This window comes from Somniosus microcephalus, chromosome 2 (genome assembly GCF_052327205.1).
Source record: "Somniosus microcephalus isolate GS21.2 chromosome 2, FLI_Smic_1.0, whole genome shotgun sequence".
Lineage (NCBI taxonomy): Eukaryota > Metazoa > Chordata > Chondrichthyes > Squaliformes > Somniosidae > Somniosus > Somniosus microcephalus.
The window spans coordinates 300,189,276-300,206,755 of NC_140988.1; the positions used below are offsets into that span (position 1 = coordinate 300,189,276).

General features: G+C 46.2%; 1 protein-coding gene across 1 annotated transcript in view; it reads right to left on the minus strand.

Annotated features, from left to right (window-relative positions):
• Positions 1-14,239: 14,239 nt before the first annotated feature.
• cimip2b (ciliary microtubule inner protein 2B) overlaps positions 14,240-17,480 on the minus strand; it is a 35,015-nt gene continuing 31,774 nt past the window's right edge. Inside the window, exon 6 of the mRNA XM_085973650.1 lies at positions 14,240-14,583. Within this exon, the coding sequence (XP_085829776.1) occupies positions 14,495-14,583 (89 nt within the window). The 3' untranslated portion in view covers positions 14,240-14,494. The remainder of the gene's footprint in view (positions 14,584-17,480) is intronic.

Consider the following 17,480-nt stretch of genomic DNA (forward strand, 5'->3'; position numbering starts at 1 on the left):
ATAATAGAGGAGCCATTACATTACTAGGTGTATTCTATAGGCTGCCAACTAGTGGGAAGGATATAGAGGAGCAAATTTGCAGGGAAATTACAGGGAGGCGCAAGAACTATAGAGTAGTGATAATGGGGGACTTCTACTATCCTAATATAGACTGGGATCGAAATAGTGTAAAGGACAGAGAGCGGGAAGAATTTCTGAAATAACAACAGAAAATGCTGGAAAAACTCAGCAGGCCAGGCAACATCCGTGGAGAGAAATTAGTCGACATTTCGGGTCTAACCCTTTTTCAAAACGAAAGGAAATGAAATAGATCGAAAGGCAGGGCTGGGAGGGAACAAAAGAAGTGAAGAGACATTAAGAGGTATTCAAAACGAGATGAGATGGTGATAGGACTAGTGGAGACAAAAGACGGCTCAGATTAGGTGTGAAATGTTCTGGCAGAATGGGAGACAGCTGCCATGTGGGAGAGAGGAAAAAAAAGGAAAGGGAGGGGGGAGGGAAAAACCAAAACAAAGGGGTGGATAAAAAATATAAGTAAAAATGTAATAGGGGCCGAGGTTATGATCTGAAATTGTTGAACTCGATATTGAGTCCGGAAGGCTGCAAAGTGCCTAATCGGAAGATGAGGTGCTGTTCCTCAAGTTTACATTGAGCTTCCATGGAACAATGCAAGAGGCAAAGGACAGTGAGGTCCGAGTGGGAATGGAGCGGTGAATTAAAATGACAGGTGACCGGAAGCTCGGGGTCACCCTTACTGACTGAACAGGGGTGTTCCGCAAAGCGGTCACCCAATCTGCGTTTGGTCTCCACAACGTAGAGGAGACCACATCGTGAGAATTTCTGAAGTGTGTTCAGGAGAACTTTCTTGATCAATACGTTTTCAGCCCAACGAGGAAGAAGGCATTGATGGATCCGGTTCTGGGGAATGAGGTGGGTCAAGTGGAGCAAGTGTCAGTAGAGGAACATTTTGGGAACAGTGATCATAGTGATCATAATATTATAAGGTTTAGATTAGCTATGGAAAAGGACAGGGAGCAATCTAGAGTAAAAATACTTAATTGGAGGAAGACCAATTTCAGTGGATTGAGAATGGACCTGGCCCGGGTAAATTGGAATCCAAGATTAACAGTGTAAGGAGTGGTGTGTGTGGTCAGCTTTGCCTCTGACTCCTGAGCGGTTCAAATCGCTCCCACTCCCTTGGTTCTAGACCTGGACCTATTTGGGGGTTGTAATGAAATTGCAGCAAACAACTGAATTTGATACAAGAACTTTGGTTTTTATTTGAGACAAGAAAATATACACAACACAATAATCTTATCACTCTAAAAAGGGGGAACACTTCGGAATATACGAGGAAGAATAACAATAGACAAAGGCCTAGAAATTCACTGGCGCCCCATTTGGGGTGCCAGCCTCGCCAGGGCACCGGAAGTACTGCCCCGGAAGGAGTCGCGGCCGCCCGCCGCAAATTCAGTTTCAGTGCCCCAGACGGAAGCGCGGTGCTACTCAAGGTGCCCCGCATCCCTCTTGGGGCACTGCAACTGAAAATCGCAGTGCAATGTGCCGCAGCACCACACGCTGCGGCACGGCATGCTGCGGTACTGCAGGCCTTCCCTTCTTAAAGGCGAGGGGCCTGCTGCAGTGCACTCGAAGAGCGCGAGTGCCGGCTAAAGAGCCCGGCACCGAGGAGAAGTGCCGGCTAAAGAGCCCGGCACCGAGGAGAAGTGCCGGGCTCTTGGGACACAGCCGGCACTCCGCGGCGGGGGGGGGGGGGGGAAAGGGGCTCAGGAGGCCGGGGATGGCGGCGTGGAGAGGTGCAGGCAGGCGGCCAGAAAAAAATGGCCGCCCCGCACCTCAGCGCCTCTACCGTTGCAGGTAGGCCCCCCTGAACCAGTCGCAAATTGCGACTGGCGTTAAAGCAGGGGGGTGTTACTAAATTTCGCAATCGGGGTGGTAGCGGGGCGCTGCGCACACCGATGACGTCATCGGTAGCGGCGCAGCGCTAACGGCTAGCGCTGCCATTAGCGTCCTGCTAAATTTAGCGGAAGGCGTGGCCAGTGGCGCAAAACCCACTAAGTGCCCTCTTAGGGCGCTAACGGCTGGTGCAGGCCACTGAATTTCTAGGCCAAAATACTTCACCCCTCCCAATCCCACTACACTAACTAGGTTGGATTCCAGAGGTGGATAGGCAATGGCAAACATTCAAAGACCGCATGGATGAACTACAGAATTTGTTCATCCCAGTTTGGCATAAAAATAAAACAAAAAAGGTGACTCAACCGTGGCTAATAAGGGAAATTAGGGCTAGCATAAGATCCAAGGAGAGGACATATAAATTGGTCAGAAAAAGCAGTAATCCAGAGGATTGGGAGCAGTTTAGAATTCAACAAAGGAGGACAAAGGGATTAATTAAGAAAGGGAAAATAGAATATGAGAGTAAGCTTTCAGGGAACATAAAAACTGACTGTAAAAGCTTTTATAGATATGTGAAGAGAAAAAGGTTGGTGAAGTCAAGCGTAGGTCCCTTGCAGTCGGAATCAGGGGAATTTATAATGGGGAACAAAGAAATGGCGGACCAATTAAATACATATTTTGGTTCTGTCTTCACAAAGGAGGACACAAATAACCTCCCAGAGATGTTGGGGAACATAGGGTCTGATGAAAGAAATCAGTATTTGTAGGGAAATGGTGTTAGGGAAATTGATGGGATTGAAGGCCGATAAATCCCCAGGGCCTGATAATCTACATCCTAGGGTACTTAAGGAAGTGGCCCTAGAAAAAGTAGATGCATTGCTGGTCATCTTCCAATATTCTATAGATTCTGGAACCGTTCCCATGTATTGGAGGGTAGCTAATGTTACCCCACTATTCAAAAAAGGTGGTAGAGAGAAAACAGGGAATTGTAGACCGGTAAGCCTGACATCGGTAGTGGGGAAAATGCTAGAGTCCATTATAAAAGATGTAATAGCAGAGCACTTGGAAAACAGTGACAGGATCGGACAAAGTCAACATGGATTTACAAAAGGTAAATCGTGCTTGACTAATCTACTGGAATTTTTTGAGGATGTAACTGGTAAAATAGATAAGGGAGAACCAGTGCTTGTGGTGTATTTGGACTTTCAGAAGGCTTTCGATAAGGTCCCGCATAAGAGATTAGCGTGTAAAGTTAGGGCACATGGGATTGGAGGCAAGGTATTGACTTGGATAGAGAACTGGTTAGCAGATAGAAAGCAAAGAGTTGGAATAAACGGGTCTTTTTCCAAGTGGCAGGCAGTGACTAGTGGGGTACCGCAGGGATCGGTCCTTGGACCCCAGCTATTCACAATATATATTAATGATCTAGACAAGGGAACTAGATGTAATATCTCCAAATTTGCAGACAACACAAAGCTGGGTGGGCGTGTGTGCTGTGAGGAGGATGCCAAGAAACTACAGGATGATTTGGACAGGTTGGGTGATTGGGCAGAAGCATAGCAGATGCAATATAACGTGGATAAATGTGAGGTTATCCACTTTGGTGGCAAAAACAGGAAGGCAGATTATTATCTGAATGGCAATAGATTGGGAGAAGGGGAAGTGCAACGAGACCTGGGTGTCCTTGTGCACCAGTCGCTGAAGGTAAGCATGCAGGTGCAGCAGGCGGTTAAGAAGGCAAATGGTATGTTGGCCTTCGTAGCGAGAGGGTTTGAGTACAGGAACAAGGATGTCTTGCTGCAGTTGTACAGGGCCTTGGTGAGACCACATCTTGAGTATTGTGTGCAGTTTTGGTCACCTTATCTGTGGAAGGATATTCTTGACATGGAAGGAGTTCAGCGAAGATTCACCAGGCTGGGATGGCAGGAATGACGTATGAGGAGAGATTGGGACGATTGGGCTTGTACTCGCTGGAGTTTAGAAGAATGAGAGGGGATCTCATTGAAACTTATAAAATCCTGGCAGGACTGGACAGACTAGATGCAGGGAGGATGTTCCCGATGGTCGGGGAGTCCAGAACCAGGGGTCACAGCCTAAGGATAAGGGGTAGGCCTTTTAGGACAGAAATGAGGAGGAATTTCTTCACCCAGCGAGTGGTGAACCTGTGGAATTCTCTACCACAGAAGGCAGTAGAGGCCAATTCATTAAATATATTCAAGAAGGAGTTGGATATATTTCTTAAGGCTAAAGGGATCAAGGGGTATGGGGAGAAAGCAGGGACCGGGTACTGAACTTGGATGATCAGCCATGATCGCATTGAATGGCGGAGCAGGCTCGAGGGGCCGAATGGCCTACTCCTGCTCCTATCTTCTATGTTTATATGTTTCTATGACCAGGGAAATTCTCACCAAATGCAGGAATAGTTTGTAGAGTGGGAAAAACTTGCAGATCTTCGGTTTCTTCCAGGTTGGTTTCTTGTTGGTCGCGGTGGCCCAATATTACCTAGTTGTTGGTAATATTGTTGGTTGTTTGTTTCTTGCAGCCCTTGGTTGCCGCGATTCCTTTCCGTTCTCCTTCCGTCGATTGATTGTCCCGAGGCTGATGTCTTTTGAATGAGCTGTGCCTCTTTCTGTGTCTGTCCGAACTGTACTGCTGACTTCAATTCACTGACTGCTGTTTCAATTCTCTGACTGTTTCTGTGTAAAAGCAGGCCTCAATTATACTGTTTTGAGACCTTGCTTATCTGCCCGCCAAGTCTTCTCTGGCTCATTGTTAATTTTGGTGGGCTCGTTAACTTTAATAGTTTTAAATTCTTTATCGAGTTTTGACTTGGTCCCATTTATCTTTAATTGATTTTTAACTAGTTTGGGGATTGCTTCGAAATCGGTTTAGGTGTGTGAAGTGGTTTTGGATGTTTCGCTGAGTGGTTTAAACTGTTGTTCGATTGTCTTCTCCTGCTGGGGTCAGGGTCTCTTTTGTTGATCAGTGGCATGTACTGTATTATTCATATTCTTGATGGCTCTGTAAACTGTCCTTCCGTAGGCCTATTGTCATTTATGTATGAATGCCTGAGACAGTCCAGAATATTCCCAGACAATCTGGCCCATTCCAATACTCAAACTGTTTGTTTTACAGTGCCCCATCCCAACTCCTTTGTCGCAGCCTTCCACAGGCCTGGACATGCCTTTTAAAATAGCCAAAATACTGGGGTTTTGACTTTAAGCTCCTTTTGGCCCAATATTCTTTTAAACAGTCCAAAAATCTCTTCTCTTCTTGGTTTGGGGGAATCTGTAGAATTTTGCGAACCTTACAACAGGCAAAACTGTAATCGAACAATGGGCTGCCTTTAAAGAGGAGATGGTTTGGGTACAGTCGAGGTACATTCCCACAAGGGGGAAATGTAGGGCAACCAAAGTCAGAGCTCCCTGGATGACGAAAGAGATAGAGTAAGATAAAGTGGAAAAAGAGCGCGTAAGACAGATGTCAGGTTGGGAATACAAGTGAGAATCAGGCTGAATATAAAAAGTTCAGAGGGGAAGTGAAAAAGAAAATAAGACGGGCAAAGAGAGAATATGAGAATAGGTTGGCAGCTAACATAAAAGGGAATTCAAAAGTCTTCTATAGGCATATATATAGTAAACGGGTAGTAAGAGGAGGGGTGGGGCAGATTAGGGACCAAAAAGGAGACCTACGCATGGAGGCAGAGGGCATAGCTGAGGCACTAAATGAGTACTTTGCATCTCTCTTCACCAAGGAAGAAGATACTGCCATAGACATAGTGAAAGAGGAGGTACTGGATGGGATTAAAAATTGATAAAGAGGATGTACTAGAAAAGCTGTTTGTACTTAAAGTAGATAAGTCACCAGGACCGGGTGGGATGAACCCTAGAATGCTGAGGGAAGTTAAGGTGGAAATCGCAGAGGTACTGGCCATACTCTTCCAATCCTTCTTAGATACAGGAGTGGTACCAGAGGACTGGAGAATTGCAAATGTTACACCCTTGTTCAAAAAACAGTGTAAGAATAAACAATAATCAGGGGCAAAATTTACAGTCACTTGGACAAGTGTGGATTAATTAAGGAAAGCCAGCACGGATTTGTTAACAGCAAATTGTGTTTAACTAACTTGATCAAGTTTTTTGATGAGGTAACAGAGAGGGTTGTTGAGGGTAATGCGGTTGATGTGGTGTACATGGACTTCCAACAGGCATTTGATAAAGTGCCACATAATGGGCTTGCCTGCAAAGTTGAAGTCCATGGAATAAAATGGACATGGACATGGATACGAAATTGGCTAAGTGACAGGAATCAGAGAGTAGTGGTGAACGGTTGTTTTTCGGACTGGAGGAACGTATACAGTGGTGTTCCCCAGGGGTCGGTACTAGGACCACTGCTTTTCTTGATATATATTAATGACTTGGACTTGGGTGTACGGGGCACTATTTCAAGATCTGCAGATGGCACAAAACTTGGAAGTATAGTGAACAGTGAGGAGAATCATGATAGACTTCAAGAAGACATAGGCTGGTAAAATGGGCGGACACGTGGCAGATGAAATTTAACGCAGAAAAGTGCGAAGTGTTACATTTTGGTAGGAAGAACGAGGAGAGACAATATAGACTAAAGGGTACAATTCTAAATGGGGTGCATGAACAGAGAGACCTGGGGGTATATGTGCACAAATCATTGAAGGTGGCAGGACAGGTTGAGCAACAGTTATAAACGCATATGGGATCTGGGCTTCATAAATAGTGGCATAGAGTACAAAAGTAAGGAATTTATGATGAATTTTTATAAAGCACTGGTTCAGCCTCAACTGGAATATTGTGTCCAATTCTGGGCACTGCATTTTGGAAAGGGTGCAGAAAAGATTTACAAGAATGGTTCTAGGGATGAGGGACTTCAATTACATGGATAGACTAGAGAAGCTGAGGTTGTTCTCCTTAGAGCAGAGAAGGTTGTGAGGAGATTTAATAGAGGTGTTCAAAATCATGAGGGGTCTAGATAGAGAGAAACTGTTCTGTACGAAAGGCTGATATTTAGTAGATGAGAATCATATACATATAAATTCAAGTGTAGCCATTGACCAAATAATATTACCCATAGTTACTCATGGGTAACTAAAAAGCTAAGACTTGTTCAAAATGCAGCTGCGAAGGACAGTCAAAAGCAGTTTTGACAACAAACAGCCACAGACTGCGAGTGAAGGTTAAATTGCAAAAAAAAAGCATATGATGCTACGTAGACATTAGAATTTGCTTACCAAAACTAATTGCAACGATATTTAAAAAATAATTAGTATAAGGACATAAAATGAGAGAGATCATGGAGATAAGGTATTTATCTGGTAGATTAAAATGAGATAGTCTGGATACCTCAAGACAAGTGAGACAGCAGAATGATATGGGCATCTATCTATCTATATATATAAAACGGTATGTCTCTCTGTCTGTCTTTCTGTCTCTCTGTCCGGCTATACAATCAAAAGTTATAGAGCGTACCTACACGTGTGTTACATCAAAAGAAAGCTTACGATTCCAGAACGGTTGTAAGCGTATTTACGTTTCGGTGAGACAAAAATTGTGCCCGCGGTATCCAAAAAATGTTCAAAATTCCGCTCATTATCTGCTCATTAGCATTGAGTGACATCGAGGTCGACCAATCGTACGGTCGAGCGACCCGACGGTCAACCAATCGCTGCGTGGCGAGGGCGGGTTCCTGGCGCGTGCAGGCGGGCCCTCCTAGAGTCGAGTGACGGGACGATTGACCAATCCTACGCTTCGGTGACCTGACGGTCGACCAATCGGTGCATGTGTGGGCGGGCCTTATCGTTCTGAACCGAGGTGAGTCGCCGCCATCTTGATTCCAAACTTTTCATTTCTTTTTCCCGCTTTCTGCGTCTTTAAAAAAAAAAGTTGCTTTTAAAACACATATTGTTTTTAAAAAAAAGTTAATTACTTTCTAAATCTTTTATCTAATCTCATTAATTTTTGCAGGTAGGCCTCGAAGCCTGGGCGTCTGTTGCCAGCCATGCTGGACCCTAGGCAATTGTTTTGTGGCAAGCCCCTCCCACCCCTCAATCCCCCACCGCCCCCCGCTGGGCCCGATTCCGAACCAGCGGCCAGCCATCTTGGTAAAGGCTGGCTTGGCTCACGGCAAGCTCCTCGCGCTTGCGCTGCACGGCGCACGCGCACCTCCACACAGAGCGCAGCCAGAGGGAAGCGAGCAGGTTAGCGGGGGGGGGGGTGCTCGGGAGGGGAGGGGGAGCGGAGAGGGTTACCCCGGCAACCGGGCTCGCCAGCCGCAATCGGCCGTCTCAAGCCGCTCAGGCCCAGTCCCGGAGATCGGGAGGCGGAGAGGGGAGGAGGGTTACCAAGGCAACCGGGCCCGGCCAGCCGCAATCGTCCGTCTCAAGCCGCCTCAGTACCGGCCTCAGGAGGGCGGGGCTCGGGCTGACCGGGGCGCTGCGCTCGGCATGTCAGTGCGTGGGGCGGCACGGAGCTCAGTGGAGCCATCGTCGGCAGAGGGGAGAGGATCTGCTGGCTCCCCCCTCCCTTTCTCCCCCCCTCTCCCCCTCCCCTCCCCCCTCTCCCCCTCCCCTCCCCCCCTCTCCCCCTCCCCTCCCCCCCTCTCCCCCTCCCCTCCCCCTCCCCTCCCCTCCCCCTCCTCTCCCCTCCTCCCCCTCTCCCCCTCCCCTTCCCTTCCCCCCTCCCCTCCCCCTCCCCTTCCTCCCCCCTCCTCCCTCCCCCTCCCCCCTCCCCTTCCTCCCCCATCCCCCTCCTCTCCCCCTCCCTCCCCCCTCCCCTCCCCTTTCCCCCCCTCCCCTCCCCTTCCCCTTTCCCCTCCCCTTTCCCCTCCCCTTTCCCCTCCCCTTTCCCCCCCACCTTCCCCCCCACCTTCCCCCCTTCCCCCCAGTCACGCTCTCTCTTCCCCCCAGTCGCTCTCTCTCATCCCCCCAGTCGCGCTCTCTCTTCCCCCCAGTCGCGCTCTCTCTTCCCCCCAGTCGCTCTCTCTCTCTCTCTCTTCCAACAACAACATGCCCTCAAAAATCCCTCGGCACCGCCGGGCACTTCAGCTAGTTTGGTATAAAGGCCTTGTACCAGGGAGGCTATGAAATGAAAGAGATATGGTAAATTCCAATGGGGTGAAAAACTATGAACAAGATAACACTGAACATGGCAAAGTTGGTGGAAAAATACTGGAAAGGTGGGATGCTACCTTAGTCTGAGTGACAATGGTATTTTGACCATTAGCACCAATATAAAAAGGTGATTTTGTTAAAGACCATATATGGACACTGGCCAAACCAACTTTTGATAAGGCTTAAAACCTCAATACTCAAAGAACAACTTTACACAGACGTACTGCGAGAACAAAGGAACAGACTTAATACGATGTCATCTGTGTCCGAGAGGTTCCAGAGACCAAGGGCTGTGAGCTACTCGTTAAAACTAGCGCCTAATGTTAAGCATTGATTACGCTGTAAGCTTAATAAATCTTGATCTATTGCTCAAACATACTGGCTGCTGCTTATTGGTGTCTTGTCCAAGAACTCAGAGATCATTTAAGATCTTACAGTTCCCATCGGCAGAAGGGTCGAGAACCAGAGGGCACAGATTTAAGGCAAAAGAACCAAAGGCGACATGAGGAAAAACTTTTTTATGCAGCGAGTGGTTAGGATCTGGAATGCACTGCCTGAAAGGGTGGTGGAGACAGACTCAATCATGGCTTTCAAAAGGGAATTGGATAAGTACCTGAAGGAAAAAAAAATTGCAGGGCTACGGGGAATGGGCAGGGGAGTGAGACCAGCTGAAGTGCTCTTGCAGAGAGCCGGCATGGGCTTGACAGGCCGAATGGCCTCCTTCTGTGCTGTAACCGTTCTATGATTCTAAACTAGAAACTGGACGAGCAAAGGGATTTAGGTGTCCATGTACACAAATCTCTAAAAGCTAGTGCACAAGTGCAAAAAGTAATCAAAAAGGGCTAATGGAATGTTGGCCTTTATCTCAAAGGGGCTGAAATACAAAGGGTGGAACGTGTGTTTCAGTTGTATTGAGCCTTGGTCAGGCCCCATCTGGAGTACTGTGTTCAGTTTTGGGCACAGCACCTCAGGGAGAGTATTTTAGCCTTGGAGGGGGTAGAGTGCAGATTCACCAGAATGATACCAGGGCTTAAAGGATTAAATTATGAGGACAATTTACATAGACTAGGATCGTATTGAGTTTACAGTCGGGCAAAAATCTAATTGAGGTCTTTAAAATGATAAAAGGATTTGATAGAGTAACTACAGAGAATCTATTTCCTCTGGTGAAGGATTCCAGAACAAGGGGGCACAATCTTAAAATTGAGCTAAACCATTCAGGAGTGAGATCAGGAAGAACTTTCTCTACACAAAGACTAGTGGAAATATGGAATTCTCCCCCCAAAAGGTTGTGGATGCTGGATCAATTGAAATTTTCAAGAACGAGTCATAGGGGGAAAAATTCGGTATCGCCCCATTTGGGGCGCCATTATCGGCCGTGCGCAAAGTTTAGTGCCTGGCGCTAATTATCGCCTCCGACAGCAAACTTGGCTTTTATCGCCCAGGTGATTGGAGCGCTAAATCAGGCGCTTCACACCTGTCTTAAGGCGCAAAGGCCGAGGAGCGAGGCGCTACCTCAGAGCGCTGGCGAAGCAAGGAAGGGCAAATAAAAATAAACCTGCAAAGTGCTGCTCAGTACTCAAAACTCCTTCACACAGCATTGAGTCTCTCCAGAAGTCTCTCTCTCTCTCACTCTCTCTCTCAGAATGCGTGGTGCAAAAATGTCATCGACAAAAAAGGCAGGAAGCGGTCGCCTTTAGATAGCGTTCCCCTAGTCCCTTTCTGACAGCATAACGCTCCTCTCAACCTGTCATTGCTAGCGGCAGGCGGTAAGGCAGGGGGCACCACTCACTATCCGGTCCGGGGCACTAGCGGGGCGTTGCGCACTTGACTGACGTCATAATTTGCCGGGAGTGTTTAGCGCCATCGCAAAATGTCTAATTTCGCGAGCGGCACAAACATCGCTGCGCCCGGCCTCTAATTGCTTTGTGCCCCAATTGGCACCCTCTTAAGGCGCTAATGGGAGGCGCAAACAATGGAATTTTTCCCCCAGAGCCATAACAGCACAGAATGAGGCCATTCGGCTCACCTAGTCCGTGCCGGCTCTCTGTGGAGTGACTCAGTCAGTCCCATTCCCCCGCTCTATCCCTGGAGCCCTGCAATTTATTTCCCTCAAGTGCCTATCCAGTCTCCCCTTGAAAACATAGATACATAGATACATAGAAGATAGGAGCAGGAGTAGGCCATTCGGCCCTTCGAGCCTGCTCCGCCATTCAATGAGATCATGGCTGATCATCCAAATTCAGTACCCGGTCCCTGCCTTCTCCCCATATCCCTTGATCCCTTTAGCCTTAAGAAATATATCCAACTCTTTCTTGAATATACTTAATGAACTGGCCTCCACCGCCCTCTGTGGCAGAGAATTCCACAGGTTCACCACTCTCTGGGTGAAGAAATTCCTCCTCATTTCAGTCCTAAATGGCTTACCCCTTATCCTTAGACTATGACCCCTGGTCCTGGACTCCCCGGCCATCAGAAACATCCTTCCTGCATCTAGTCTGTCCAGGCATGACAGAATTTTATAGGTTTCGATGAGATCCCCTCTCAATCTTCTAAACTCCAGTGAGTATAAGCCCAATCGACACAATCTCTCCTCATACGTCATTCCTGCCATCCCAGGTATCAGCCTGGTGAATCTTCGCTGCACTCCTTCCATGGCAAGAACGTCCTTCCTCAGGTAAGGCGACCAAAATTGCACACAATACTCAAGGTGTGGTCTCACCAAGGCCCTGTACAACTGCAGCAAGACATCCTTGTTCTTGTACTCGAACCCTCTTGCTACGAAGGCCAACATACCATTTGCCTTCTTAACCGCCTGCTGCACCTGCATGCTTACCTTCAGCGACTGGTGTACAAGAACACCCAGGTCTCTTTGCACTTCCCCTTCTCCCAATCTATTACCATTCAAATAATAATCTGCCTTCCTGTTTTTGCCACCAAAGTGGATAACCTCACATTTATCCACATTATAGTGCATTTGCCATGTTTCTGCCCAATCACCCAACCTGTCCAAATCGTGCTGGAGTTTCACGACATCCTCCTCACAGCATACCCTCCCCCCCAGCTTTGTGTCGTCTGCAAATTTGGATATATTACATCCAATTCCCTCGTCCAGATCATTAATATATATTGTGAACAGCTGGGGTCCTAGGACCGATCCTTGCGGTACCCCACTAGTCACTGCCTGCCACTCGGAAAACGACCCGTTTATTCCAACTCTTTGCTTTCTGTCCGCCAACCAGTTCTCTATCCAAGTCAATACAATTTTGCATGCTAATCTCTTATGCGGGACCTTATCGAAAGCCTTCTGAAAGTCCAAATACACCACATCCACTGGTTCTCCCTTATCTATTTTACCCGTTACATCCTCAAAAAATTCCAGTAGATTAGTCAAGCATGATTTACCTTTTGTAAATCCATGTTGACTTTGTCCGATCCAGTCACTGCTTTCCAAGTGCTCTGCTATTACATCTTTTATAATGGACTCTAGCATTTTCCCCACTACCGATGTCAAGCTTACCGGTCTATAATTCCCCGCCTTTTCTCTACCACCTTTTTTGAATAGTGGGGTAACATTAGCTACCCGCCAATCCATGGGTACCGTTCCAGAGTCTATCGAGTTCTGGAAGATGACCAGCAAAGCATCTACTATTTCTAGGGCCACTTCCTTAAGTACCCTGGGATGTAGATTATCAGGCCCTGGAGATTTATCGGCCTTCAGTCCCATCAATTTTCCTAACATTGAGTGTCTCCGCTTCCACCGCTTCCGTCGGCAATGAATTCCAGGTCATCACCACCCGCTGCATAAAAAAGTTTTTCCTCACTTCCCCCCTATATCTCTTGCCCTAAACCTTACATCTGTGTCCCCTAGTCCTTGTACCATCAACTAGTGGGAACAGCCTTTCCCCATCTAGCCTATCCAAACCTGTCATAATCTTGTACACCTCTATCAAATCACCCCTCAACCTCCTTTGCTCTAATGAAAACAAATCCCGCTTCTCCAACCTGTCCTTGTAGTTAAGATTCCCCCATCCCCAGAACCATTCTGGTAAATCTCCTCTGCACCCTCTCAAGGGCCTTCACACCCTTCCTAAAGTGTGGTGACCAGAACAGGACGTAATACTCCAGTTGTGGCCTAACCAGCGCTTTATAAAGGTTCAGCATAACTTCTCTACTTTTGTACTCAGTACCTCTATTTATGAAGCCCAAGATCCCATATGCTTTACTAACCATTCTCTCAATATGTCCTGCCACCTCAGGGACCTATGCACATTAACTCCCAGGTCCCTCTGTCCCTGCACACTCTTTAAAACTGTGCCATTAAGTGTATATTGCCTCTCCCCGTTCCTCCTGCCAAAATGCATCACCTCACACTTCTCTGTAAGATCGATATTTTTACTAGGTAAGTGTATCAAGGGATATGGATCAAAGGTGGGTAAATGGAGTTGAGGTGCCGGGCAGCCAGTATCTTAATTGAATGGTGGGACAGGCTCGAGGGGCTGAATGGCCAACTCCTGTTACTAGAACAAAAAATGTCAGGATTATTTTATTATTAAAAGATAAATTTCAATTGGTGAAAAGAAACCAGTCCATCATTAGATTTTCCTTATAGCAGCGACTGACTGTCCAAGTAAGATTCTTAACTTGGCAGGAACCTGGTTTTCCATAATTATTCTCCCCAACCCAAGTGGCAGTAACAGAAAGTTGCTGAGTCAGGTTGCAGAGAAGGGGCAGATTAGCAGTAATGTGATCTGATTTTCCTGGCTGACTATTAGAATTTGTAATTTTTTTGGCTTTGTTCCTTCCTTTTGCCTTCCCAATTTTCTTATCTACTGAATGCGCTGACTTCTGCAGTACAGCTCCAAAAGTGCCAGCTGCCCTCTGGTATCCCATTTAGCTGTTCATCGTGTATGAATCGCAATAGTCAGTGCAAGCAAGTTGTTCAGCTATGAAAGGCATTACAGCTGAGCTTGTCATGCACATTTTCCAGCAAGAATTACTGGGTAGTGAGCAGGAGCAGGAATCCTGGCTCATTTTTCTGCCTCCGTAGCCTGAAGATGCCAAGGTTGCTTTTATCCGTCATCATAGTGAAAACTGTCCAGAACACTGATAGGCGAGACTTATTTCTTTATACAAACAAGGTTAAACCATCAACGTGCTTCAGCAATTTTCAATACAAATGACATATGTCTTTAATGAAATTATCCACTTTAAGAAATCCCCAAAGTGGTAGAAATACATTAAAAAAATTATTTTGTATCTTGTAAATGCTTTAATACAACTTTAAAATTACTGTTAGTGAATCACTGTCATCACTTTTTTTTATACAGTTTAAATGTTTGGAATTTGTAAACAAGAGCATCTATTACATTTTGTTCTCTAAATATTGATTATCTTTGAACTCTTTTGATTATGAAAGAAAACGGCTCCATTAGATTTTCAATCCAAAACTTGTTTCTGGATGGTGCTCATTCCTAGTGCATCCTGAGTATGGTGTCCAAAGGTATGGCCAAACTGATACTTGTATCCTGGAAGTAAAATCAGAACAGGACCAGAATTTACATTAAAGTTTCTTCAACCCATTAAAACTTTATTTTTTGGAAATGCATTATACAGTTTAACCAAAATTGCAATGATGAAATGCTACTATTGACTCAAACCTTCACCTTTCTTCTCAATATCAAGGTACAGTGGACAATACAAAATAAATAACTAATTATTTTTGTTACTTCCAGTTGGTTTTGGAATGCTTTCTATTGGGCAATAATACAGATGGGGCAGAGTGGCACATTTAAAATGTGGTTGTTGAGTTAGCCCATACAATTGCTTAATGGTCCCATGAGTGCAACTGATTCAAGTCCAGAAGAATAAAAATGCCCATAAGTTCTGCCACAGGTCAAATTGGGCAAAATAGTGCAAAAGTGATGTCAAAACTGGTGAAAATCACACAAGTGAGATGGCAACTTTGAAGTTTGGGGTGAAAAGGAGAGGAAGACTAGGGAGCTGTAATTTGTGCTTATACCTGGCCTTAGCAACACAATGGATCTCACTTCATTTCACTTTGCTGGATTTAGACTACAAGGACAGATTAACTGGAGCAGCTGACTTGGAATAAACCTGTGAGAGGAATTTTGTACCAACAATCACTGGATCTGTATTCGGATTATCGAAGTAAATGATGCTTGGGAGATGTTCATGACAATGTGAATGACACTCAAGATCTCACAGCACTGTGTGCCCTAATCATAAAGAGCAGGAAGTGCTCTAGTTCTCTCATTTCTTGCAGGGGCTCAATTTAAACAAGATATACTATCTTAAATAACAACAGAAAATGCTGGAAATACTCAGCAGGCCAGGCAGCATCCGTGGAGAGAGAAACAGAGTTAACGTTTCAGGTCTGGGACCCTTCATCAGAACTGGAAAAAGCTGGAGATGTAACAGATATTAAGCAGGTGCAGAGACAGTGGGGGGGGGGGGGGGGGGGTTAGGAGGGGAGGAAGAAATAGAAAGAACATCCTGTACTTTTGTAAGAGGCAGGAAAGATAAAATGTTGCAAATGGGAATGGCAAAAATCATACTGCATGAAAAATGGGGGCAGGGATAATTCTCTGAAATTGTTGAACTCAATGTTGAGTCCGGCAGGCTGCAAAGTGCCCAATCGAAAGATGAGGTGCTGTTCCTCGAGCTTACGTTGAGCTTCATTGAATATATAAGATATACCATCTTGTTGGGTTGCTCAAATGAAAGATTTTCATATAAAAGAAAAAAAGCTATGAGTGGTACAATGGCAAAGGACTCAAATACTAAGAGAAGTTAAAAATTGGGAAGTTCGTGTTAAGAATGGTTGTCCAACAGAACTTTTTAATCCAACAACAACAACTTATATTTATATAGCGCCTTTAACATAGTAAAACATCCCAAAGCGCTTCACAGGAGTGTTATAAAACAAAATTTGACACCGAGCCACATAAGGAGAAATTAGGGCAGATGAACAAAAGCTTGATCAAAGAGGTAGGTTTAAAGGAGCATCTTAAAGAAGGGAAGAGAGGTAGAGAGGCGGAGAGGTTTAGGGAGGAAATTCCAGAGCTTAGGGCCTAGGCAGCGGAAGGCACGGCCACCAATGGTTGAGCGATTAAAATCAGGGATACTCAAGTGTCCAGAATTTGAAGAGCACAGATACCTCCGGGGGCTGTGGGGCTGGAGGAGATTTCAGAGATAGGGAGGGGGCGAGGCCATGGAGGGATTTGAAAACAAGGATGAGAATTTTTAAAATCGAGGTGTTGCTTAGCCAGGAGCCAATGTAGGTCAGCAAGCACAGGGGTGATGGGTGAACGGGACTTGGTGCAAGTTAGGACACGGGCAGCCAAGTTTTGGATGACCTCAAGTTTACGTAGGGTAGAACGTGGGAGGCCAGCCAGGAGTGCGTTGGAATAGTCAAGTCTAGCGGTAACAACGGCATGGATGAGGGTTTCAACAACAGATGAGCTGAGGCAAGGGCAGAGACAGGCGATATTATGAAAGTGGAAGTTGGCGGTCTTGGTGATGGAGCGGATATGTGGTCGGAAGCTCATCTTGGTGTCAAGAGGAGAGATTGGCTCGATTGGGACATTACTCGCTGGAGTTTAGAAGAATGAGAGGGGATCTCATTGAAACTTATAAAATTCTAACAGGACTAGACAGACTAGATGCAGGAAGGATGTTCCCGATGGCGGGGGAGTCCAGAACCAGGGGTCACAGCCTAAGGATAAGGGGTAAGCCATTTAGGACAGAGATGAGGAGGAATTCCTTCACCCAGAGAGTGGTGAACCTGTGGAATTCTCTGCCACAAAAGGCAGTTGAGGCCAATTCATTAAATATATTCAAGAAGAAGTTAGATCTATTTCTTAAGGCTAAAGGAGGGATCAAGGGATATGGGGAAAAGGCAGGGACAGGGTACTGAGTTTGGATGATCAGCCATGATCTCATTGAATGGCGGAGCAGGCTCGAGGGGCCGAATGGCCTACTCCTGCTCCTATCTTCTATGTTTCTATAAATACGACACTTCAGTCTTCCCAATATTTAGCTGGAGGAGATTTCTGCTCATCCAGTACTGAATGTCGGACAAGCAGTGTGACAATGCAGAGACAGCGGAGGGGTCGAGGGAGGTGGTGGTGAGGTAGAGCTGGTTGTCTTCAGCATTCATATGGAACCTGACACTGTGTTTACGAATGATGTCGCCGAGGGGCAGAGGAGAAATAGGAGGGGGACAAGGATAAATCCTTGGGGGACTCCAGAGGCAATTGTGTGGGAGCAGAAAGAGAAGCCATTGCAGGTGATTCTCTGGCTACAACTGGATAGATAAGAATGGAACCAAGCAAACCCAGAGAGCATTTGTGGAATCAGTTATCAAGGAAGGCCACTGAAATGAAGAATATAATTGGGTTCA